Source organism: Marmota monax, unplaced genomic scaffold (assembly GCF_021218885.2).
Source record: "Marmota monax isolate L192 unplaced genomic scaffold, Marmota_monax_Labrador192_F-V1.1 WCK01_AAM20220418_F8-fsc00022, whole genome shotgun sequence".
NCBI classification, from domain to species: Eukaryota; Metazoa; Chordata; class Mammalia; order Rodentia; family Sciuridae; genus Marmota; species Marmota monax.
The window spans coordinates 1,736,016-1,763,050 of record NW_026695215.1 but is presented as its reverse complement, the minus strand read 5'-3'; the positions used below and the strand labels follow the sequence as shown (position 1 = coordinate 1,763,050).

Genomic DNA, 27,035 nt, shown 5'->3' with positions numbered 1-27,035 from the left:
GTCACTTATGGACACAGCTGGTTATCGAGAAGAGCAATTAGCCCTTTGGCCCTTATTTTACGGGTCCCCATCTCTAATTACACCTGAATTCGGTCAGCATGAATTTAGGAATACGTGTTCAGGAAAGTACAACCACTGTGCCCTTCATCCACGCCTTTCAAAGGAAAGGGAGGAAGGCCCGAGAGTAATTTACAACTTGTGCTTATTGATCTCAGGGCTATGACATTAAGAATAACCTAACATCTCAAGATATTTCTGTGGTTGTTAACGTCTCAATTTTATCCTACTCTGAAGATGATATCCTTGGAATCTTTGGCAAAAACTTTAGCAGAGTAAGCAGCCCAAGGTGGATCAAGAAGCAGTTGACTGAAACAGTTAACTCATAACTCACCCTGATATTGTTTTTAAAAGTATTATTAAAGCACTATTTGTTTTTTAAAAGACAAGCTGGATCTTCGACACTTTCACATCTGTATAAGGGTAGATATGAGACTGATCCCCTCCTCAAACGTTTAATGAATTAACCATTGTTGGCATTAAAAAAACAATCTGATTAAATAGGTTGAGAGTACTAAGAACACATTTCTAGTCTTGATCTTGTGTGTCAAAATAAAGACATGAATGCTACCTTTCACAAGACACATTTCCAAATCTGATACCTGGATTGCAAATCTAATGACATTTTTGAATGTCAAGAAACGCTTAAGTAAATCTTTTAGTATTCCAGGGCCCACAAAAGCTAACTTTTAACATTTCTAACTGAGACTGTTACAAATAAAAGCTAATAAGGATCTAACACAAAATCAACTGCTAAGTTCCTTCAAACTAGAATTTTTGAGGCTGAAAAAAATCCAATGAATAACTGGACTTCTGAGTTTCCACTTATCTATAAAATTCATTATCAACAAAGCTTGTGCCACAAACAAGGTACTGTAGCAAAAGTTCTGGCTCTCACTTCTAGTTATAGTTTCCACAAAATGCAAGACTTCTACCTTAAAATAATATGCCCATAAAATAAAAAGAGAATCCAACTTTTCAAAATAGTAAAAAAAAAAAAAAAGTGAAAAAAAATCTCTATGTAAAATTAACTGATTTAAAATCAACCGTTCTTTGGTTCTTTGACCACAGGGCAGTTCCTATGCCAACACAGGCAAATCATCTCCATTCAGCTATTGTGAGACCCTCATGATATAAGGTCTGCATATGCCAAACACACGTCTCCACATTTACCATCCAGAACAGATACTGTGTTTCCATTAGGAAGTAAACATACATCAACACTTTCTGCTCCAGAAAAAAAGGCATGGAGCTAAAAGGACCGATTAAATAAATAAACAAATAAAATTTAAAAAGTTATTCACAACAGAGTTGGCTAGACAAAGTTTGGCACAAAAATGTGGCAGACTCTTTGACATTGAATTTCCAATCTGATTTGAGCAAAGTTGCCTGGTGCTATCATCTAACAAAGTTCCCAGCCCAACATCATCATAAGAACATCCGTAGGACTATCAACAAAGCAACCCCCAATTCCCAGGTCAGAGGACTGTATTCAATTATTGCATATCCTTAAAATAATAGAATGTTTACTCACTTTCAATGAATCAAAGCAGGCGATTACTCGTCCATTTTCAACTTGGCAGCTTTTCGAAGGATGTGCAAATTTACATTCCGTGTCTGGCCGTGAGCAAGTCCCCCTTTGAAACTCTCTACATACTTCCAGTGTTAGCCATTTTGTGTCCCGAATTGGTGTGACACTAACAGCCATGTTTAGATTTTACAGGTAGTTAAATTTTTCAGTGAAACCAATAAACCCGACCCCCCTGGAAAAAAGAAAAGAAAAAAAAAAAAGCAACAACCCCCCCCCCCAAAAAAAACAATGAACTGATAAAACTGTAAAATGATGATGAAAATTTCCCCTCCAAAATATTTCCCCCACTCCCTGCTTTAAAAGTACATGGAAAACTGTGTTGTCGATATCAAGGAAAAGATCTCCCACGAGAAATTCACAGCACGAAACTGTTAATTCAAAGAGGTTTTGGTTTTCAGAGAAATACTAGGATTGTAAGTAGATGAACGTTTAAAAGTAGGGCCTGGAATCAGCCTTGTGCTCTCGGTTACCCCTTCCCAGTGCCAATTTGGAGCCCAAAATGCAAGCATGAAAACGTGGCAGACCCTTTGACACCGAATTTCCAAGCTGCTTTCAGCAAAGTTGTCTGAAAGGGAATCTCCTCACAGCTGAATTTGCAATGGAGTTGGTGGTGCAATCGGTATTGATTAGTTTGGCATAGACAGATGCAGCAGTTTAGAGCAAAATCGAGAAAATGATTTTGTTTTCCTCCTTGATTTCCTGGCAGAAGATATCTTACTTTTTCAGCAAACTTTTCTTTTAAAACTAAAGCAGCCTAGGGCAATGCCAGATACTTAGAGCTTTTCTCTTGATTATAAGTAGAAATGGGGGTGTCTGGGCAGAGGTGGAGGGTGGATGTGCTGTCGTCACAGTCTAGCTGGCAGCAAGCAAGGCAAAAGCAGAGACTGCTCTAGAAGCGGTTCCAAGCAGCAGAGACGTCAGGAAAGGCACTTCTTAGTACCAACCTGTAGAAAAAAGAGATAGGTTAAGATTTACTAAGTAGCACTTCACTGCTGTCCTACAGTATCACAACCTTGCCATGTGATACCAGGCTAAGTAATTTTCAAACTCTGCCTCTCTCTCCCACACACACACACAAACACACACACACACACAAATACTTACAGTGAGGCATATTGCAGCCAGCCATCGTAGATTTATTAAAAAAAGGGGCCGTTTCCCCTTGTGAAGCAATGCATGATAGAGAGATAACCAATCACAGATAGTGTTGCAGCAATATTCTGGGCAGAAAGCCAATAGTGTGGGTTGTCTTATGAAAGGTCGCGCCTGTCAGACGTTCATTACTATGCTATAAGCACAGAAAATGTCCATCAGATGTGACTTATTCCACTGCAAGAGGACGAGCATGTGGGTTTTGAATTTACCCAACATGCAGTTAGTGGACTAAACCATGTTAGTTTCAAAACAGCTCCTAACGGGAGCCCAAGCCCTTGAAGATCACTACCGGGGATTAAAAGGCAAGGTTTAAAAACTGCAGCTCACTTCCCGGCTGCTCCTCTGCTCTGCGCAGGGAGGGCTGAACAGCCTGCTGCTGCTGTCCTGACACGTGAATAAAAAAGGAAAGGGGTGTTTACAAATGGTACGTTCTCCTGACCTATCCGATTCACTTCCTTCGCAGCCCAGGCCAGCCCCTGCGCTGAAGGCAGCCTCCTACTGTAGAACTATTCCATTCAGCCCGCAGACACTTCGTCCATATATCACAGGAGGCGAGATAGGAACAAAAGCATCCTTTATTCCAACACTTTTAAAGCAGAAGCTGAGGTCATGTGGCGAAAATAAGGAGTGCAGTGTTGTCAGTGCGTCTGGCAAATCCCAAGTCAACTCAGGGGAGAAAGTGATTCCATCGCAGAAACATTAAATATTAGGAGAGCAATCGACCGGGCAGCCAGCACCTCAGCAGCAGTCTAGAGGCACTGGAAGAGGGCAGGGCAGCACCCAGGGTCTGCTCCCTGGACACCTGAGACCACTCCTTAGACAAGGGTATGGATGCCTGACAATTGATTTTCTATTTCAATCAGGATGAAAAACTTTCAGAAAATTTTACTAGTTAGGAAAATAAAAGCTTTTTTTTTTTTAACCTTTCAATGTTGCTAATGAAGAAAATTAGGCTTTAGAAACTAAATCTCACATTCCAAAGCACCGCTTCTTGGGCCAAACAGGTAGACTGGTATTTTGTATATTTATAATTTGGGGAATTAGAACATAAAATATAGAATACATATACATTAAAGTTATGAATATCACTAAACTTCTATTTTTTTAAGATTAATACTTTAGCTCTCAACAGTAACTTTGAAAATATAGTTTAACCTATCTTCCAAAACTACTTGGAAAACACTGTAGCAAGACCAAAACATTTTTACTTTTACTTTTCCATATTTTTATTGGTGCATTAGAGTTGTACATAATGGTGGGATTGTGTTGTATATTTGTACACACATAAATATAACAATATAATTTGGCCAATATCACTCCCCAGTATTTCCCCTTTCCCTCAACAAAAACTTTTGAGAGGGACATAAGAACCAACTCATCCAAGTATTCAGAAATGTTTGTTTTAAAAAAAAAAAAAACATTTTCAGGTCCTAATGCCTGATTCTATAAAATCCAAGTTATTTCCAGTCAAAAGCCCTAAGCTGTGTCTACCTTCCTGAATCTTTGCTGCGCATTTAGCATTACTCAATGACCTGTAGATTAAATAATCAATTACTACATTAGGACTGAGATAACCTGTAGGGCATGAAAATATACATACACGTGTACACTTATGCATAAACACACCCAAGTATGAAAACACACTCTTAAAAACATAGGCACAGGCGAGGCGCGATGATGCACGCCTCTGATCCCAGCAGCTCGGGAGGCTGAGGCAAGAGGACCACGAGTTCAAAGTCAGCAACTTACCTAGGCCCTAAGCAATTCACTGAGATCCTGTCTCTAAATAAAATACAAATATGGGCTGGGAATATGGTTCAGTGGTTGAGTGCCCCTGAGTTCAATCCCCAGTACCAAAAATAAATAAATAAAACAAAAACACAGAACCAGCCTTTATAAATTATTATGCTCCAGGGTCACTTACTTAGACCCTCCCATTGTCTAGGGTTCTTCCCTGGGCCTTGGACAGTTCCCTCTCTCATTCCAAATAGCGACTTTCCTACACCTTCACTCCCAAGGCCCTCTTCATGCTTTCCTCCCTATCAAGGCACACGAGCTCATACATCACAGATGCGTCATGGTCACAACAGCGGCCACTGAGCAGGATTCTCAGTTCTCCAACCTGCTGCTCACCTGACTTGAAACCCTTATCCTGCTTCTCAGCCTCCAGCACTCTCCCCCTCCTGTCCAGGTGACCTTCTGCGAACATCCACCTTGCTGGGTCCTTCTCAGGTACTGTCCTTTCCTCCCCTCACACATGCAGCCCTCTCGGAAGCAGCTCCTTCTCTCCGGCTAAGGGGAAGCTGTCTGGGCTGCACACCCTGCGCTCCCTAGTGCTTTCCACCTATCATGCCCAGTGTCCAAAGTCTTTCTGCTCTTTCATCTCCGGGTCTGACTTCCAGACCCTGAACTTCACTGTTCAGCAAGGCCAACATCCAGAGATGAGGGCAGCCTCTGTCTTTCCTGAACCTCTGAGGCTACCACTTCCACTCTTTGCCTTGGCCCTTTCCCTGGCATGAGCTGACAGGCTACTCTGTGGCTCCTCCCACTGCACCCTTTTCTGGCAGAGGCACAGGGCTGCCCACTACACTCTCCTGGGGCTTCATGTGTGGTTCCGCCCCCTGCAACGAGGCAAATCCCTCCCCCTTGCTTAAGCAGCTATCAGATCCCACCATCTCTGAAGGCTGGGCCTCAATATAAACCTCACTATGTTCAGAACCTGGGCCTCCTCCTATGGCCCCTTGGTGATGATCAACTCCCTGACAACATGTGGACTCCCGCAATAACCCCACTCCCCAGATCCTGGAATACAACAGACCTTTTAACATGTTTGGTAAATGAAGTTTGCTCTGGAATAAACATGAACATGAGGATGTGTCCCCAATTCTGAGGAAATTTTCCATCATGATCCATAGGGTCCAAACAAGCGGTACCAGTAAAGAGACCTACACAGCTGCACTGGTGGCTATATCTAAGTACAATGACAAAACTGCCTTCAAGAGTGCACCATTTCTCCTTTCTGCCACATAACAGGCTACTTGGGGCTTCGGCTCAGCACAAAGCATACTAAAGTTACTAAAATGCTTACAAATTAGTGTTTTGGTTGCTTTTATTTTATGGAATAGAAAAATTCTATTTGAAAAAGTGCTTTTGAAAATATTGTAGACATGTGTTTGTAAGTTCATCATATACTATTTAACTGTAAAAATGATATAAATATAGATGAGAATAAAAATATTTATCATTAGCTGGGCACACACACTGACAGTTAGATCAGACAGTGACCCCTCTGTGTTACTGGTCTTGCTGGATCCCATAATGTGGGCACCCGCCCCTGATGTAAGGCACTTTGCATACAAAATTCAGATTCTATCCTACGAACTGATCTGACTAAACTGCTGATATAGGAATGTTATCTCTTATTCCTTTTCTTTATTCAAAAAAAGAACTTCAGGGAAGACTTGAAATCAGCATTAACTGTTTTAGTAAATTAAGATTTCACAGAATTTAGACCAATATTGAATTCTCAAAGGATTCCTTCAGCTGGTAATGAGCTTTGGTTCCACAGACATAGATGACGTTTTAAAACGTGTGGATAATATCCAGATTGTGACAAGTCTTAACAAACACCTTTTCCCTAAAATTGTTTTATTTTTAGTGATTATTAAAGGAAATATTTCTACTTTACAGATATTGGCTAATAGGTAAATCTATGACCTGTACTTCAACATATTATGATAAACTTCCCCAATCACAAAGAGATTGCTTGAGGAAGTTAACGGTTTTGCAGTGAAAATCAAGCCTTTTTAACAAGCCCTCTTTAACCCCTTATCAAACCCCAAATTCTCAAGTTCCTCACCTTACGTGACACACTCTACAAATACGATATTCTGCCTGGGAACCAAGAACTAATGTCTTCCTGAGAAGTCATATTCGTGTTCTTCTCTAGGAAGGATGTAAGGGGAAACAGAAATGATGACGTGAAATGATGGGGATGGTGAAACACCAAGAAAAAGAGCAAGAATTAAGTAAAAGAGAAAAGAAAATCATGGGGCTCATGGAGAGATACCGTCATGGCCAGTGTCGCACGCTAAAGGGCACTGAGGTGCTGTGCTGGACGGCCTGGTCTGAGCACCTTCCAGACCCACATGCACACAGAGCAGGAGGAGGACAGCACAAGGTCTGCGATGAGATTCTACTTCTGAGAACGGGGTGGCCTCCGTGAGCAAGGTTAGATCTCTTAGTCATGTCGGTTTACTGATTGTTCTTGTCCTTCCAGGCCAAACTCGGGCAGGCTGGTCTAGCTTCCTCCTGAGTAGTTCAGGCAGGAATCTGGGGACCCTTTTCATAAACTCTTGAGGTTGAGACAGGTATGTGTTCAAGAGGGTAACTGGGTACCAATGGGCAGTCTTCCGTGATGACTCTCACCCACTAAGCTTTAATCTAACTGGACAGTGAGGTCAACTTCACCAAGTAAGTCTGGAGGTGGCAAGAAGGGACCCCTTGCCCAAACCCCTAACTTCTCCCGCTGGGTCACTGATGTCAACGAGTCCATAATTAGCAACACAGCCCTTCAGCTAACTAAGTTTGCTCACTCAGCGATTTTGCTCAGGGCTGGTCCCAAATATGAACCAAGATCGCAGGAGGCAAACGCTCCGCTGAGCACTCCTGGGTGCTGGTCCGCCAACACTCTCCCTGCTGAGGTGCTGAATCGGGAACAACCCGGTCAGTTATTTGATGGGAAAAACTGGTCTGTGGTCAAAGTAGCCTTCAGCAGTGTTCAGCGTCCTTTGGCCAAAGAGCTGAGATGGGCGTTTCTTAGTGAGGGGTCAGCGCACTCCCAAGAGGGCCACATGCCTGCAGGTATCATGCAAAGTACACGAGTTTCCCAGACGCCATGGGACGCGAAGAACAGCTCACAGGTTCCGTGACCACATCAGCTCGACGGCTTAGAAAAAAAGCTCAAATTCAATAAAAAGAGCAAGGCTGAGAGCAGGCCCTGGCAGACCACGGAGACTGGGGAGGAGACTGCAGATGACTGGAGTTTTAGAAACACTACTAAGGAAAAGACGGCCTTCGGTCATAAGGTTTTGCAACGACCCAGACGCTGCCACTGTGCTGGGCTGGCAGACTGGCTGCTGTCCAGAGGAAGAAGGTGCATCTACGAACACAGGCAAGTCATCTAAGATCACAAAGTGCGACCCCCTCATAGCCTTGGTTCCCTAAGTCACCAGGGGGCGGTGGATGGTCAGGTGAAGCGCCATGGCCCCAGAGTAGAATTCCAGAGGCCACTAATTGTACTCCACTCAAATCAGAATTTTACATTTGAGACAAAAGGAAACACAAAGCTTCTCTCCAGACAGGGATGGAAGGTGAATTCTAAATGATCCTCCCCCAGGCAACACAAGGAAGCCCCTGAGGTATGGGGGTCACCAGGAGGTAATCCCCACTACAGCAGCTGCTCTGGCATCACATGGGATCCTAGCTGGCCCTCCACAGGCCTTCAGCCAGCCCCTACCGTAAGGGTACCTCCCAGTGGCCTCTCCAGCCACTGTCCAAAGGCTCAACCTTCTGCTCCTCCCAATACCAGTCCAGTCCTGATGAATGACAGAGGCCTAACATCACACCAACAATAACGAGCCACAGGAAGGAGAGACCGCAGAGTACTAACATGCACCTGTCCCGCTACCTGTCCCACTACCTGTCCTGCTCTGCCGTGGCACAAGATCCCTGGAGCACAGGCAGTTGCTAAGCACACAACAGCATCTCACTCACAGAAAGCAAGCCACCCACACCTGGGACATGAGAGGATGTCTGTCCTGGTGTATCTGAAGCCTGGTTTGTACGCCTTAGCTAAGAGTCCTGGTGCCTGGGCACAGTTTATTGAGTTGGCAATGCCACCTTTATAACCAAGAGAATTCACACTGGAAGGCGCTCCCTCGAAAGAGCAGGAGGCAATGAAGTTAAAATAGAACCACATTTAAATACCTCCTGGATTGTGAGTTGAAAGAAGATTTTCTTATCCAGAGAATAATTCAAAACAGTTTTGTGTGGCTTTGCAAATTTGAAACATTTAAATAATTATCTGCAAATTTCTGACAGACCCAGTCTTCATTTCTGGCAAAAGAAGAGAACATTTGCATTTTCCTGATGACATTCAAGCAGGCGGTGTTCAGTGTTGCCCTGAGTCTACGTGGAGAAATAATGAGAGAAAACCACGGTGCTACCCTCACGTGCTTCAGGAGAAACCCTGCTCCCTCGGTGTTTTATTTACTCTCATCTATTACACAACGGCATAATCTTTTGAGCCTCAGGTAGTCATAGCTGATCTTTCCAAAACTAGTAATATTTCAAAATGAAAAACAGTCAGAAATCAAAACACAGACTCACACAGAGTTAACAAAGCTGTTCTGTACTCAAGAGCTAAGTCACAGAAAAGACCAATATCCCCATCCTGGTGATTTTCAGGAAGAATGGAATGGTATGTGGAGGCAGCCACAATCCATCAGAGTGAAAGGTGCCAGAGGAAACCCTGACTGCCCAATGGAATGCCATCGCCATGGTCCTATGCCCCTCACAGTGCCCCTCCCCATCATGGGCTGTGACCCTACAGCTTATCTAGATGAGTTTAGACCCTTGACAACCCGACTAAGGGCTAAAGTCTCACTTTTATGATGCACACCTCTCCATCTGTTGAACAATGTCACCCTGTTTCTCAATGGAGCTGATAACACTTCTACCAGCCCATCTTAGAATGTGTCCCTCACTGCTTGGGGTGGGGGGGTGGCAGCAGAGTCTCTGAGGCTGCCCTAGTGACACCACTGCAGCTCAGGAGTGACCACGGAGGTGCTCCACCAGAGCTGAGGAAAGAGTCCCCAGTCCACAGGCCATCAGTGGAAGCTGCTCCCTTGGTGTCCCTCTGCCCCACTAGTCCAACCTTCCCTCCAAGACAGAAGCCATTCTCACAGCCAGTGGTGGTAAGATCTTCTCCACTATTAGCCTGTTCCTGCTGCCACTGTAGCAGACTCAAGTTGACTGAGATGAAGTAGAAATCACACAGGTGCAGTGGTGCACACCTGTAATCTCAGCTACTCGGATGCTGAGGCAGGAGGATCACAGGTTTAAGGACGGTCTCACCCGGGGAACTTAGCTAGACCTTACACCAAATAAAAACAAAAAATGTAAAGGGCTGGAGACTTAGCTCAGTGGTAAAGCACCCCTTTGGGTTCAATCCCAAGTACCAAAATAAACAATAAAATAAACATAAGAAGAAATGGAAGGTATAATTTTAAAAGCCCTCCCAAAATAGAAATTAATCTCTATCAGGATCAGTTTTTGCCATACTTCATAGAACTTCTAAAAATATAATGTGGCAACTGCTTTCAATACTAAAAACTAAATCTGAGTATAAAAGCTTGACCCTAACAAATAGATCTTGAATTTCTAAAATGTCTGATTTAAAACCTAACATAGTAAACTCAATCAGGAAGAATTTACTGGCTTCTATTAAAGATTACTCAAAATAAGTTGCTTAATTATTAATCATCATGAGAAAAGTATAAAAAATTATTATTAAATACAAAGATCTAAAATAATCATAATGACTAAAACCACTTATGATTGAACATAGTGTAGAATTACTTACAATATGCATCCTTAAAAGATGAATTAGTAGACTTCTCATGAGCCAACACAACACACACACACATTCCCTCCTTTCCACATAATCAGTAAAAGTCTCTGTTATTTCTCTAGCATATTTCTTATTCCGAACTTTTTATAAATACGTAGCCATGCAGGTGCTGCACGGTCTATTTAGCCTGATGGATGGGTGGGCATTTCTACCGACTGACACATCTGATCTAGAAGATCACCTACTCAACAAATGATTTCAAACACACTCGTAATAGTATGCCAATATCAAATGAATTCATTCCAAAACCAAAAGTTCGATGACCAGTTTAACGTGAGCTTTTCTTTAAAAAAAAAATCTCAAATTCACATAACGTTTCCTGACAGCGAATCAGGTGCCAGGTGCGCTTCCCTGGTCTAGAGGAGTAAGGCCTGTCAAGACAGAGAGATACGCTGACCACTTGGGTTTCTTTCCCCAATGCCTTTCCTATTCTTTGGGGAAGGTTCCACACTAACTCCCATGCTTCACTAGGTCTGGAATGTTTAATAATAACAAATCATGTTGCTATTTTACAGTATAAATATAAAACACTCTAATGATCTTTCGATGTCAACAGAAACCTATCAATGTAATTATTTTTTTAACAATTATACATTACTCTATATCTACTTCTTTAACTTAGATATTTTACTATTTTAGGCAATGCTGCATTTGCATATGAAAAATTATGCTTATATATAAATGCTTTTAATAGTATAATCTTAGAACGTCAAGTGTATTCATATATTAACTCTGAACTAGAACAACAAACTTCTTTCAAGAAAATATTTACCAAAATGCTCTCATCAGCAATGAATGATAATACGCTTCACTGTTTTTGTTAAATCTAGGCTTACTTTGAAAAGACACCATCTTTAAATCTACACTGTAAATTTCTCTTGTAGGAATATGCAAAAAAGTATGATGGACCTTTATTTTCTTATAATGAAACTTAAAGCCTATTTGTATTTTGCAAAATCTTTTCAACGGCTAGTTCATATAAGGCAGCTAATCAATGGAAACATTTGTAACATGTTTTTAGACTCCTGTTATTTCAAAGTAAAGCCTTTCTTGCCAAAACAATCAAGCAATTGTATTCCATAATTATTTGCCAAAAAAACAGAAGCTGGAAGTTTGAATAAATTTGGGGGTTGACAGTATCAAAATGGACAATCCATAGCTCACTGTTATTTTCATAATAATAAAAACACTGTGCAGTTCCAGGTGTCTGTGGACATGCTCTACTTGGAAAACCTGACAGCACAGTCACAGGATTAAAGAATGCTTCAACACAGTACTTCTACAAATGCAAGAAAATAGCCCATGCCCCTCTTCCTCCTTTAGATTCTAATAGACTAAAGGAAATGGTTTCTGACAACTGCTGTAAATATAAGTTATTATGAAACTAGCTAAGGCACAACAAAATTCTGGAAGGCTCATGGGTACCCGGACATATCTTCCCACATGTAACTTCCCAAGGCTGGGCGTGCAGAGGCCTCCTTCACAGATCTGCCCTGGGCCCTCCTGAAGCCGCATGCACTTCCAATTAAAGAACCAAGACCCATGCCCAGTGCTCTCTTCTAATTCTCCCGAGCAAATGTCCTGTTAGAAAGTAGAAGCACTCCTCTCTGACTTTGCTCTCCTCTCTCCCAGTGAATAAACAACAGTTCCCAGGATACAGAAGTAGCTCAAAGAGGGTTTTTAAAAGACTTGAAATGGCTGGGTGGCAGGATGTGGGCATTTCCAGGGCTATTATTCCCATTTTGACAAAGTGATTCACCATGTTGTCAGAGTATAAATAAAGTCATGTGTCTTAGGAGATGGGATCAAAGATTTTATTCTTAGGATTTTCTACTTTCTACAAAAGAATACACATATTGAACCAATAGGACAGCTTGAGATTTGTTTCCTTTGCTAAATAAGAAGGAAAAAAAAAGTCCTCTTCCTAATTCTTTCAATAGGTCATAGGTTCTGTGCATCTCAGGAGGGCCGTGACACATGGGGACACATAAAGACTATGCCCTTTTAATGAGACAGTGACTGAGGCGCTATGCCTGTCCCTCAGGATCCTGTGCTCTTGGTCAACAAGTAGCTCTCCACGCCATCAGAGCACCCAGGGCAGCCGCAAGCAAGCTCCTGCCATCGCCCGGCATGGGTCAGCTGCAAGGCCAACCTTCTAGGAGGCTGACCTTCCAGAAAGAGGCCAGGGGAACCTGAATCCTTCCCTTAGGGTTGGCCACTAAAAACATACTCCTGGGACGGACAGCAGACACCCAGAGGCACAAGACTGGGAACTCAGGTTTTTACCAGACTCTAGAGGTCATACTTAACCCCATATAACTCTGACAATCACAGTCAACTAAAGCTAGCACACTCCTGTCACAATTGACTGCTCACTGTGTTCTGACCCCATCATTTCCTTAAAAAAAAAAAAAAAAGTGTTTCTTCTTTGAAAAGATGGCTTGTTTACATATTTAGTGGCATACTATTTGATTATACTCTATCAACTACTTTGGAAAACTAGTACACCTGTAAAATGTTCTGGAAAGTTCTGCCAAGGCTCATCATTAAGTCACGCATGCCCCTCGGCATCACGCTCACATTCTACACACAGTAGAACACCACCCTTCCTGTCTCCTGGCATTTACTTGAGTCCTATCCAACAGTGCACTACAAATGTGGAGGCAAAAGCAACCAGCTATGTACAAAATCCCCCAGTGCATCTTAAAAAATGCATCAGACAAATGAGAGCAGTGCTCATGCAGCAATCCTGAATTTTCCATATTTTCCAATCATTTCAGTATCAAACTATTATACATACTCACATACAGACATGTAAGAGAAATGCTTTACAGAGTGGTATGTAGGCTCCTTATCTATTTATAAAACAATACTGTAAGGGCTGGTGGTAGAGCACCTGTCTAGCATACAAGGCCCTGGATCGAATCCCTGGTACCACCAGACAATAATAATAATTTAGAATAGTAAAATTATTTCACAAAAAGATGAAAAACAATTGAGACACCTACCTATCCAATCACTAAAATATGATTGAATAAATTATCATTATAGATAAAATGTGAAATAAGAATCAATGTATGTGTATGTTTGTGTGTATGTGAAAATTAATGGAATCTTTTCCTTCATATATAACAAAAACCCAGCCCTTTATTTAAATTCAAATAAACCCTCCATATCCAAGTTAGTAGGAAGAAAAAAAAGATTCAGATCATTCTGTAATCTTCTTGCAATAAGAATCATTTTGTTTTGGATAAAACTATTATTAGGTAATAACCTTTAGAGATTAACTTTTGAAAATCATCTTGGAGCCAGGTGCAGTGGTACACATCTATAATCCCAGTTACTTGGGAGGCTGGGGCAGGAGGGTTCCAAGTTCAAGGCCAGCCTCAGCAACTGAGACCTTGTCTCAGAATAAAAAACACAAAAGGGATGGGAATATAGTTCAGCGGTAAAGGGTCCCCAATACTAAAGAGAAAAGTGAGCTCTTGCTGCTCTCTATGTGAGCTCAGGCCTCCCCTTCTGGTCACTGAATTCTGAAGTTGCTAGTGAAGAAGCTAAGCACAGAATTGGGGTTTTCTCCACATAGAACTCATACCTCCTACTGTTGTTCAACACAGCAAATAATATTCTACATACTAGTGTATAATTTATTTTCATCCTCATTCTTTGTTTCTCACAAGTCTCACAGACAGTGATTGCTCATTTGTAAACAAATAAACTGCATGGTTCCAAGACGCTCACCACAGTCCCCTTAGCTAGCTACACGGAGGAGCCAGGATTCAGTGTCAGGTCTTGATGGTTCCAGGTACAAAACCTCATTCACAACAACCCCAGCCATTTCATATCAAAGACCATGGAAATGACAAGGACTATAAATACCACAGATGCCAAAATCAGAGTGAGGTGTGCCCGGGGTCAAGCTGGTGGACCATGACTGGGTGTCTCTCCTGAGGCTTGCTGGGCATGAGATGGGTAAGTGCAGGGACACCTTCAGGTAAGGTTTCCCAGGGAGATGGCATGGTCTCCTTCGTGAGCACAGTGAAGGACACACTGTCCCTGTAATCCACGCTGGGCATCAACACGTACACTTGGGGATGTCGAAATCCAACACCACATCGATTGGCTTCTCCTCACAGGTCACAGGTTCTGCTGACTGGAAGGCTGGCTTCTGAGGAAGAGGCCCCAGGGCCACCTGAATCTTCCTGGGAACAACAGGAGCCTGCGCTTCCTTCAGTGCTTCCCTTGGGAACCTGGGCGTGTGAGAAGAAGTGCCCTACGGGTGAGACCCACACAGGCCAAGGGAGCCCGAGCCAGCCGAGCTCCAAGGGCCACCAGGACGTGGCTGGGAAGCAGGGATGAGGGGGGATGACGGTTCCCAACAGTGAAGCCTGGGCAGCTGTTAAAACTGTAGAGGAGCGCGTGGCGGAGAGAAGCCCCGAGCACTACCTACAGTGACAGTGAGGGCTTTCTTTCTGCATGTGCCAAACCTGCTCCCCATTAGGTGAGTCACCTGGTGGTCCAGGAAAGTAGTCAATGGTATTTTGGTTCAGAAAATTAAAACCCAAAGTGAAAACAACTCAAAAATTACAATCCCGGTTCCAACATCCCCAAATGTCTCTCCTGCTGTTCCTCCAAGGGTGCTTCTTTTCTCCAGTTCTTTTTCTCCTCCTGTCTTAGAGGAATACATATTTCCCAAAATAAATTTAAATGCATTCCATACATTATTAAATGAATAAATGTAAGCATTAATGCTAAAAGCAATACACAGGTAAAATGATGTGTGTGTGCTGACTGTGTTAACCGTATTGATGACCCTCTCTCCGCAGCCTAGGCACAAGGGATAAAACTGGTGGGTTGAAGGAGAAGTCAGAGATGGCGTCGTGATGGTCATCTAGGTGGACCTGGGAAAATGGCTTTTTTTCAGTGCTGGCGACTGAACCTACATCCTAGGCAAGTACTCCACCACGGAGCTGTGCCCCAGCTCCAGAACAGTGCCTTTTACCCACGGAGAGACAAGGAGGGAAGGCAAGCCAGGCTGTGGAAATATGGGCCATAAGGCAGAGAGCTGGGGAAGAGGTGACCATGGGCACAGGGAGTGGTCTCTCGGGTGTGTCCATATGCAATGGGGCTGGCAGGAGAGGAGGCTGGAAGGACCTTGAAAGACAAGCTTTCAGGGGCTGAGCTGGGGCTTAGCGGTAGAGTGCTTGCCTCGCTAGTGGGAAGCCCTGGGTTTGATCCTCAGCGCCACATAAAGATAATGAAACAAAAATACATTTAAAAAAAAAGAATTCTGCTTTCACTTCTTAAGTAATAAGAATTCATCTCTTCCAAGATCTTATTAAAGGGCAAAGTTAGATATTTAAACATCCTAAGAGTTTAACAATAAAACACTATATAGGATATGAAGAACTTTCATTAGATGGATTTTTCTACTTCCTAACATGTTTGCTTCAGTTGCCAGATAGCTGAGAAATTCACCCTCAATTTCATCTGCAATACTTGCTTCCTCTTCTTCCTTCTGATTGACATGCGTTCTCTCTCACAGGTGCCTCTGACGCACATTCAGTGCTATGTAGTCCACTCCTTCTCCTCTCGACAGGGGTTGATGACATACATAAATAAAACTAAAGTAACATTTGCCCTGTTACCAGGACAAAACCAGAGGTAAGAAAACTGAAACTTTCAGAAGAGAAAAGCAAAGCTCACAGCTCTATAAATATTTCAATGAAAGATGACCACAACCAATTAGAATCCCGGCTGCTGCAACCCCAGGGTTCGGGGCCTGTCTCCTCTCCTGACTGTCCAGTTGGACCTTGTCTGGGAATCGGTGCTCTTACTAGGATGCCAAAATGACCTTCTGAAACTCACAAGCTTCCCGGCTGCAGACATTTTCAGCTGCTCAGCCCTGCTGTCACAGCACTCTGCATGTTATGGAGCGGCAAAGCCAGAGCCTCCGTGCTGGCCCTACCTTCCCAACTCACAATATTCTGCGGCCACTCAAACTTGAATTTTCTCTTTCTGGACTACTTTGTGATGCTTTAACTCTTACTTAACTGTAAAGCAGTAATGCTAAGCATAAAATGACGTTTTCCTTTACATGGAAATATTCTGCTTATGCATACATAATACACCTAACATTGGCAGGAGCTTTAAAATAAATATTTCCTGGCATCTATACACAATACTTTTTAATGACCAAAAATTTAATGGCAGGAAGACCTTACAAAACGTCATTCTTTCTTCAATGGCCAATTTAAAACTGGAGAGACGTCTACATTTCCTGATGTACTTACTATTTATGCCTACCCAATGCCTACCACGGTACGTAGAATATAAAAGAACTCAATTGTATATTTCAATAAACATTGTGTAATCTGCACATTTAATATTTCATTTTTCACAGAAATACTGAATTGAAATGTAGGTGCTTACTTTTCCTCACATTAGTACCATACATTAGTACCTTAGCATAGAATCTTTAAACTTATCCATCTCTATGAATGTATCTATCTCTGAAATTTTTTGACATATTAAGGGAAAATATTTGTTATCCATGAATGTCAAGCAATTAGTACGCCAAAAAACTGTTGCTCCAAATACAGGTTAAAACTGAACGCCAGGGCTGGGGCTGGGGCTCAGTGGTAGAGTGCCTGCCTGGCATGGGTGAGGCACTGGGTTTGATCCTCAGCACCACATAAAAATAAATAAAATAAGTAAAGATATTGTGTCCATCTTTAAAAAAATAAATTAAATAGAATAAAGGTATTATGTCCACCTACTACTAAACAAATAATAATAATACATGTTAAAAAAAAACCTGAATGCCAGCAGAAGAAAACCGCAATGGCAATCAATTCATTAAGATGCAGGCTGAGGTCTGAATGACGGCACCTACTTTCCAACCCTTTGACCTCAAGCCTCAGCAAACATGGTCATGAAGAATACACTGAAATTTGCATGTGTCTCTAGAAGTGTTTTTTGTTCTGCTTAGGGTCTGTGGCAGCCTACACTCTCACAAGTCACTCAACACAGAGATTCACAAGATGACATAAAACATGTTTCAGAGCAAATTTATAAACTAGCCCATTAGTTGAAGAATGAATCTGTGGCTTCATATATTTATTCTGTTCCAACTTTAGTTACAATTTATGCAGTACTTCATGATCACTTATGGAATACACTTGGACATATGGATAAAACCCAAAAAATGTGCACACACACACAGACTTGCTGTGATTACTCTGCTAAGGATGTGGGGGTACATAAGAACAATCAACCAAAAATCTCCAAGAGAACACAGAGCTATCAATTCTCGATGGCATGTTTGCTTATTTGAATGCTGGCCACAGATTTGTATTTTTCTAGGATGAGAGAAATGAAATCCATCCCCCTGACCCTGCAATAATGTAGTTGAATAGTGGCAATAGCATTTCCTATGCTCTTTGGGGGCTCAGGACAAACAGAATTTGGCCATGTAGCAAGCCACTCAACAGAGCAATTGGCAGAGTGCTCTGTCACTCAGAAGCGACATCAGAAACTTCACAGGTGGTGATGATTTTGAGTCTAAAAGTAGATTTTGCTGATCCTAGAGAGTGCTAGGGCCGAGGATATCAGGTGGGAGCAGAATACTGTGCAACCATGCCAGCAGATCAGGCCACTTGACACAGGACTCCTTCCTAAGCCAGTGAGACTTCAAAGTCCATTCATGTCTGCTGTTTTATGACGGCAATGCTTCAAAAACTTCCTTTCCCATTTCACTCCCTTCAGTCTTCTCAGAATTAACCTGGAGTCAGCCTCAAATCTGCATTGATCTGGATATTTCTATTCACCATGGAAACCAACAAGCACACCCACAAACAGCAAGACCCCTGGGCTGAGTCTCAGCCCTCAAACACCTGGCTGTACCACCCAAGCAAATCTCCTAACCCAGAAGGTCCCCAAGTCCCATCTCCCAGTGAGTCAGGAGAGCAATCCTAATTTTCAGAGTCCTGTAAGAGCCACACTCACCTAGATAAGTGAACAGGTACTGTGCAGGTGAGAACCCAGTTTTTTAATATCACAATTGGTAATGCTGAGGTCTTGGTGGCTGTTCTGCTTTATATCACTCACGAATGGGCCATTTTCTCTAAGCCATGAACTTCAGAAAATCAGAAATCATATCCCAAATTGCTCTTGAATATTTCAAACACAATCTTAGAGTAAAATTTCTCATGCAGGGGGCTTTAAACAAATATTTAAATTACACCTAGTTTTCTGAAATTAGGAAGCAGCTAGTTTTCTAACCTAGAGGGCAGATGGAGTCCTGGAAACCAGGAACACCTCTCCTGACAAGGACCATGTGCAGCCAAGAAGCTGGCCTGCAGAACACAGTTCTATCTCCTGCACCCAAAGGAGAGTGGGGGCGAAGGCATGGTGCGCACACCCAGGACCCTTTGTAACCAAGCATGTTCACCTCTCGCTTATGGGTTTTCTTTACTGAAAAAGTTGGAGGCTCTGAAACTTGACTGTCAATACAGAGTGTTTGAATCTATCCCTAAATCAGGAGTTAATGTGGAAAAGATTCACAGGAATTAGTTGTCCCCACATTGCTCCATAAGCACCAAAATGAAAAATAAATTAATCTCTTCTGCCTAATTCAGGATAACACTATGGTTAGATTGTGCTTATTTATTAAAAACTTTTTTTAAAACTTCTTTTTAAAAAAAGTTTAAGCAATGAGTCATATCATTTTAGTAAAATTATAGGTGGATTTTGTTTTTTCTAATACAAAATGACTAAAGAGTGAATGCTTCACTGAATGGTTTTAAGCAAATTCCACACTCTGCCCACAAACAGCCTATTCTCGGCTCCTCTGTGCCCACTTTGTTTTGCCCTAACTCACTGGTGAACGTTTCTATCACTATACAGGAAACCACTCTGAGAACAGGCACATCTTCCTCCCCCTTTGCCCAGGTGTGACAGCAGCACACAGTCAACACTGCACCAGAACACTCTGCTCTGATGCCAAGAGCAAGACAACGTTCCTTTTCTGAACCACATCTGACTCTATCTGGGATATGTCCTGATCAGCTCCCCAAGAGAGGCGGCTGCTAGCCAAGGAAAGGTCTCCTACAGAACATGTCCTCAGAAGGGCTCATCCTTTAAAGACATAGCTGAGTCACAGGGGCAGTCACAGACGGCACAGACTGATGGGTGACAAGGGTGCCTTCTGAAAGCACCAGGCACAATCACACCTGTGGGCAGGGCTGGGCCCTGCGGTCCTACCACGTCTTGAGGAAGCTGCATGGTGCCATAACTGCTCCCGCCCTGAGCCGCTGTGGCTCTGTATCTGCAGTCAACCAAACACGGGCTGGAGGCTCTGGAGAAAAACACTGGAGAACCTTCAGTCGGCACAGAACATGTGGACAGTTTTCCCTGCCAGTCTGACAGCCCCGGACATAGCATTTGTACTGTGCTGGGTATTGTGAGTAATCAAGAGGTGATTAGAAATGCAGGCCAAACATGTAGGACATTATATAAGGGACCTGCACAGCCATAATGTCGGGAACCAAGGGGTGTTCTGGAATCCAGTTCTTGGGGATACCGAGAGACAACGGTGCTTTGCCTCTGAACTTCCCAAGTCAGTCCCTCTCTGAGGGGAAGCCCAACGCAAGTGCCAGGGCATGTGCAGAAGGCAGCACATGCTATCAGCCTCATCCTGCCACAAAACAGGAGCCCTATCTTATATGTGTTTCGGTTTTTACAAATCCAAGGAACAAAGATTATAAGCATTTGCCAAACTATATACCGTTTATAATCTCAACACCAAAGCATAAACATGAAAATCTGACAACCATTTAAATTAAATTTGTATTTCCTAGACCTGTGTCCATTGTTATAAGAGTAAAGTTTTTAAATGACTGTCTTGTAAACTTGAACCTTAACCCTCACCCCTGGCAGAATCATACGGGGTGGGAAGGGATGCTAGCTGGGATGCAATAGAAGACCTGACTTCTAGCTGTTACATTAACCTCTCTGAGTCTCAGTGTCCTGGTCAGCACCATGAGCCCATAACTGTGACCACTGCCAGGGTGCTCTCTCCCACCTCGCCTTTCACAGAAAAGAACACAAGCCCATCATGGTTCCCGCAGAGAAGACGCTCAGGGGTGACAGCTTGCTCCATTACATCTGCCCTGTGTGCACCGCTTCCCTCCACATCTGCAAAGAGAGCTGCACCCCCAGACCTTTTTCAGAGGCCTCCACGTAGAGGTCCTGGCCATTCAGTTCCAGAGACTTCCTCTTTGAATTTCCTTCCTTCTTTGAGCTTCCTCCTTTGGTTTTCCTTGTGTGGTCTCCATTGTTAACTCCTGTGTGTTTTTCCCCAACTCAATTATTCATGAGAGAAAGTCAGAAACTGTCACTCAGTTGGAGAGCCTCCTCTCCTGATCTGTTACTCTCTTTTGACTCTAATAGGTGCTCCAAATATGTGTGCTAATTGACTATTTAGCAGAACATAAAAGGTGAATTGACCTTTCTATGGTCTTATTGTTAACATGATAAAGTAACTTTTGAGAGGGAAAGACCTGGGCACTTAGTAGACATTAACCCATTACTTAGAAGTAGATGTAATATTCTTCTTCCTATGTTAATTGCTCCCAATATAATAAATGCTCTTAAAAAATCCCAGTCCTCAAAACTATATTCCTCTGATAGTCATTTCCACTATGCAACATTTAGCAAGTATCCCCCTGCCTCACCAAAGCACTCTGCAGGATTTTCTCTGAGGTATATATTTTTCAATAGTTCGAACTACTACTGTTCTGCACTTTTCAAATTATCTAGTGGAAAGGCAGTGCACTGCCTCAGAGAGACTCTCTATCCCTAGGTCAGAGACTTTCTGGTGTCCTTGCTGTTGCCAACCACTTTGTCCATCTAATCTCTTGAAGACTTTCAGGGAGGTACTTAATACCAAATGCCTCCTAGGAATGCCCCCAAACTGACAGCACAGCTTTCCCTGAATGGTGGAGCAGTAAAACTCAAACAAGGGCTCAAAGTCATTTGGAGTCAATTAGTCTAGTTAAAATCAGTACAATAATAGAGAAGGCCAAGAAGAAGTTCTCATTTCAATACTGTTTTGTCTTAGTTAATTAAAAAGGAAGACTTTCTAAAGCATTCTCTTAATATAACAAAATGATTTTCAATGCATCTGTATAGCACAAGGCAAAGACCAGATACCGTAAAGGCATGTACTCAAAGTTGGCTTCTGCCTCAGTACTAACAGTGCATAGCAAAGGCAAGACAAGACATCACAAGGTTATTCTTTAGCTCCATATAAACATGCTATGTATTTAAAGACATATAAACAGTATGATTCCTATATTACTCTTCTGGATCTAGAGAACCTAAATTAATAATAAATGGTGAGTACTTACAAATATGATCTTTTTCTTTAAAACTGTCTTGGTTTCATGGGGATTTCTCTATATGTGATTGAATACAAGATGATCTATCATTACTGTGACATATTCTGCTTACGCTATGCTAAGTCATTTATATGAACAAGTGGGCAAGAGTCTCCAGTCAAAGGGCTTCTGACAGAAAGCCTTCTGCTGGGATGCAATAGAATCACAGCCATGCGCACAGCCATGAGCCAAATGCAACACTTAGTGATTCCCATAGGCAAATCGCTCTGTTTAGAAGAGTGACTGATCACCGAGGATTTTTATTTCCAGGAAAAAGAATACACAGTTATACTGATACCCTCCCTAAAATAGCCAGGTCTGAGGAGGACAAATGTCAGCCACACTGAGCACATTGCAAACTCGCTTTATCATGCATCTATCTGCTGCCTTATTTATCACTGAGGACAGGTCACACAGGCAGGCCGCGTGGACACTGAGACACTTCCCAGCAAATAGCAACAGACGGTAAAGATCAGGCTGTACTGACTTCAGAAGGGCCAAGTCAGGATGGAGAATTCGGTGGCCTTCTGTAGCCCATCAGGTCCTGAGCATGGCCCAGGCCTGGCACAACCAGTAATGGAACTGATGGTATCGTCGACCCAGTCGAGTTAGAAGCCCTGATGAGACACTCTCTTGCTGATATTTTAAAATATAATTCTTTATTCTAATATAGCAATGATACTCAGGGAAAGCAGTCAAGTTCTCAATAAGGGATTTGATGGATAGGAAGCTTTTTAATTCTTAAGATGCTTTAAATCCTTGGTAGTAAACCAAAGCTTCCCATGCTGGCCTCATCAGCTTCACCTCAGGACCTTGGGCCTGGCACACGTCCCCAGCACACGCAGCCATTAATCCCGTGCCCCTTATTCCTGTCTCCACGTGGTCCCACATTCTGCTTGCCAACCCCAGAATCTGGACTTCATCCATGTGCCCCATCCTTCCTCTGTTCAAAGTCACCAGCGCACAGCTCCATGAGGTCAACTCCCTCGCCAAGGTCAGCTCGTGCTCAGCACCTGCTATACTCTCCCAAGCTCCTCAACGGTGTCCAAAGCCCAGCGCAGCCTCCTTCCACCTGCTCGGCCTCTCCCCAGCCTTGGTGCCCTCTCGCAACTCCCTCCACCCGCCTCCTCTTCGCCCACTCTCTTGGAGCTTCCCAGGTGTGTTTGCAGCAAGTATGACTCCTCAAGTACCCCAAGAGTTCATGCCCTCAACCTCCTATCAGCAGCCAACACAGCATTTTAAAAAATCTGTTTCTATTCTTTCACATAAGAGCATGGGTCCTGAAATGGGACCACCCTGGTTCAACTCCTTGTGCTACTTACTAGGTAAATAACCTTGGGCAAGAAGTAGACCTGTGCCTCAGTTTCCCCATCTGTGAATCCAGGGTACTGGTCATGCCCACCTCATGAAGCCGTCCCAGAGAATACAGGTATGAGTACATCAGCCTCAACCTGACGCACGGGAAATCCTAATGAGCGCAAGTATGCGATTCTTTACATATTAGGGGAGGCCAAAAATCTGGGTTAAAAATTTGGACATGGAAATCAGAAAACAATGAAGCCTCTGATCTATGCACATGACCAAAGAAGCTCCTTGAAGGCCAAGGTCAAGGCCTATTTTACAGCCACAGAAAAAACTAAATGAGACCTTGTAAAGAGATGTACAGCAAGAGGCATTCTGTTAACTTGATCATACTTATTTAGATGTTATAATTTCAGAGATGTAGAAACTAAAGCCATGGGAAGAGCAAACTTTTTCCCTTAAATCTGTTCTTCCTTTCAAGAAATCAACAAAAAATAATAAATATATACAGATACAACAGTAAAATGATGAAAGTCATCTGGCTGTCATCACTTGTATCTACTAAGGAGTTCTGACCTTCCAAATGTGCCATGCCCCATGAGGTCTATTGGGTAGCTCACCTACACTCAATAAACACTGGACTTTGAAAACAAACTGAAATGTTCATAGGAACTGGTGTGCCCTCCCAACTCTGCTTTGTGAAACCAAAATTCAGTCCACACAAATATCAATGAGGGGCCTTTGGAGGGGAATCCTGAGTCCAGCCACCAGCTCAGGGCTGTCCCCAGCAGCAAGCCCTGGCCCCGCCTCTGCTCACCTCCCCTCACTGAATAGCCCGCCTGGTTTCTACTAGAAAATGAAAGAGTATCTCCTCCAACCAAGGGAGCCTGAAATGTTCCCTGAAAGGAAAGTTCTCTTATAATGGGACAAGAGAGAAACAAATAAAATGTTAATGTACTGTTTCTAGTATCATCAGCAATACTGATAAATAGATTATTAAACAGATGATGAAAAAATTTTGATACAATGAACTGTGGACAGTCTGAATGCTGACACTAAGGCAAGCTCAGGAAAACTCTGTGATATTCTCCCAACATGAATACAAAGAATAAGGCCTCATTCTGACCCTGTACTGGTCAGCACAGTACATGCTTCCCATGTACTGGGAAGATTGTAGAAGCCTTTCACTGTTGACTTCCTTACAGTTTCACTGCATATAGAACTTTATCCTGCTTTTAAGAATGTTCTGGAAGAGTCTACTTGGTCACAGAGATTCTAAGTACAAAACTTACAGACATTGCTATAATACTTTTCACAGACAGGGCCCTTAAAGTATCATAAAGGTTTCTGAACACCCATAAAACTGAATTCAAGATAGGACACTCGTACCTATGTCCAAAACCATCAGCCAAACCTTCTGGTCTGGGGTCACTTTTACTCAGTCACGGTAAATTAGATACTTGGGCTGTTTCTGATTCTAACCCTTCAGCCCATGTATTTCTCTCTTTGCTGTTCATTATGCACATTTATTTTCCAAAATTAAATCACTGTTTTTTGGTATGTTTCGGTATCATTTGCAATGATGAACTTTAATATACGAATTCTGGGCACACATTCAAGTTATTATCGTAATCTAGTCTAAGAGTTGGGTTACTTTCAATCAAGCTTCTCCTGGGCAAATTCTCTACATCCACTGCTTGCCTTGGCTACCCACTTTGTTTTTCTGATATGTATGTAACTATAAAAAGCTTTGATTTTATGGTTTTCACTAACACTAATGACGTACTCTATCAACATTCTAGTACAGATCATTGGGAAAAAATACACGTCTGCCAGATAAAAGGCTTAAGAACATGTGGGAAAACCCCGTGTCTAGATGGTACATGCACACATGGGAAATGCAGTCAGATGTCACCAATGCTCCTTAAGAGAACATGATTTTGGTAAAGGTGAAATTAAGTAATGAGAAACCCAAGCATGCTTCATTGCAAAACTATCTGCTCTATTATAGGCACATGGGTCTGAGCTGCATGGACCTACCTTTTCTGTGTGGGGACTTATGTGCCATGTTTCCTAGCCCTAACTCTAAAGTGCTGTTTCTGTTTCATAGCTAGCTCCAAACTTTCATTCCCCTCAGCAGACTGCCAGTAGGGGTGGGAGGGGGATATATGGACTAAATTCGGTAGATTTTCATGAGCTAGTAGGGTATGTCTCACAGTATGTATTCACCTACAAATCAACTTTACATGATAAATTAATATTACAAACCAGCCTTAGACTATTCATTTCACAGGATTAAGCCTATCCCCATAATCCTACAATCTTGTTACTCTTTAAAACAAGTTCATTTTTAGTTAATAGCCTCCAATTTTTAAAAAAATAAAATGTAGAAAAAATCCAGTGTCGAATATAAATTTTTAAAAAATGCCTCCAGAGGGGGTGGAAAATCTCTTTTTAACTAACGAGAGACTAGAATGGAGTTGCCACCTGTATGGCTATCAACAGTGGTCTGTGGATTGTATATTTACCACAATTTTTAATAATAGCATGGCATTTAGCACCGAGTATCCAAACTTACTTCAGCTGCTTTAGCAAAAGTTGCATCTCCACACCCATATTCCCATGCATGCATCTGCCCACCTAAGGAGAGCACACCCCCTGTACCTCCACCAAGTACCTTTGGGGACAGGTAAAAGTCACTCTCTCCATTTCTTGAAACAATGTCAAAAGAAGCAACAGCTGTTCTCCTGGAGCAGACATACTACATGAACCATGTACTCTTCTAGAAACATCTCCACCTTTTTGAAATAACTGACCTCAGTAGAAAAGCAGTTCTATATTCTACCCAACATGTCTACATTTAACCTTGAGAGTAATTATTCCTCTAATGGTTTAAACAAAGAATAGTCACAGCAACCTAGAACAAGATCTCAAAAGTAGTGGGAAAAGTGCCGAATACATGCCCCCTACACCAAGTCTCTCAAAGATTAATTCTGTGAATGTTCCAGGCATGTGTGATAAGATACCTCTTCAGAAACATGAGTGATTATCTGAAAGAGATGTAGTGAATTTCTGTTTTAAAAGACTAAAAATAGGTGTCAACGCACAATCATAGATTTACTAGGTATTTCTGATCTCTTTTCAAGGATATGGCTATATGCTCATATAAATGTACATTTGTGAGTATGAAAAATATTACATAAAAATCAATTTCCTACCTCGAACTTAAAAATAAAAATATGTCCACAGACATTTAATGCTGCATGTCAATAGCTCTTCTTACATCCTCTGCTTTTCAATCAATAACACTCCAGCCATCAGTGAATATGCCCCATGACTCATCAGAAACAATGCAGTTAATGGGATCATCATCCCCCAATCCTCCACGTAACTCCTTGAGGCCTTGCGCTGCAGAAGACAGATTCAAGAGGCCACCAAGCCAGGAAGCAGTCTTCTCCTCGCTCCACGTGGAACCTGTCCTCCTGCCTCCAAGAATGCCCAGTACATCCATCTCTTTTTGACGTCTTTCAAGAAAATACCAGCAAGCATACTTTATATGGTTAGAAAAGAACCACATTTCTCTGGCTCCAGATTCACTGTGCGAGGCACAATGGACTTCAGTGATGAAAGTATCTGAAAGGAATGTCTCTAGGACCTGTGCCATCGTGCTTTGTTTGCAGCCAGACGCTGTCTCCAGACCATGTCTCTGCGCACACGAGTTCTTCCAAGCTGTGACATTACCTCTTTTTACCTTTCCTAACACTTGAACAAGGCCTGAGCCCCTCCTGGTGACAAG

The 27,035-nt window shown here is 42.5% G+C and overlaps 1 protein-coding gene across 15 annotated transcripts in view; it reads right to left on the bottom strand.

The window, feature by feature from the left end:
• Positions 1–27,035, bottom strand: part of Mbnl1 (muscleblind like splicing regulator 1) — a 193,670-nt gene that overhangs the window by 132,376 nt on the left and 34,259 nt on the right. For 4 of the 15 annotated variants that reach the window (XM_058574951.1, XM_058574952.1, XM_046431481.2 and 1 more), the window contains exon 1: positions 1,592–1,820. The exons of the other annotated variants lie outside the window; for them this stretch is intronic. In XM_058574951.1, the coding sequence (XP_058430934.1) occupies positions 1,592–1,765 (174 nt within the window). In that variant the 5' untranslated portion in view covers positions 1,766–1,820. Of the gene's footprint in view, positions 1–1,591; positions 1,821–27,035 lie in introns of those variants that run through there. 15 annotated transcript variants of the gene reach the window in all.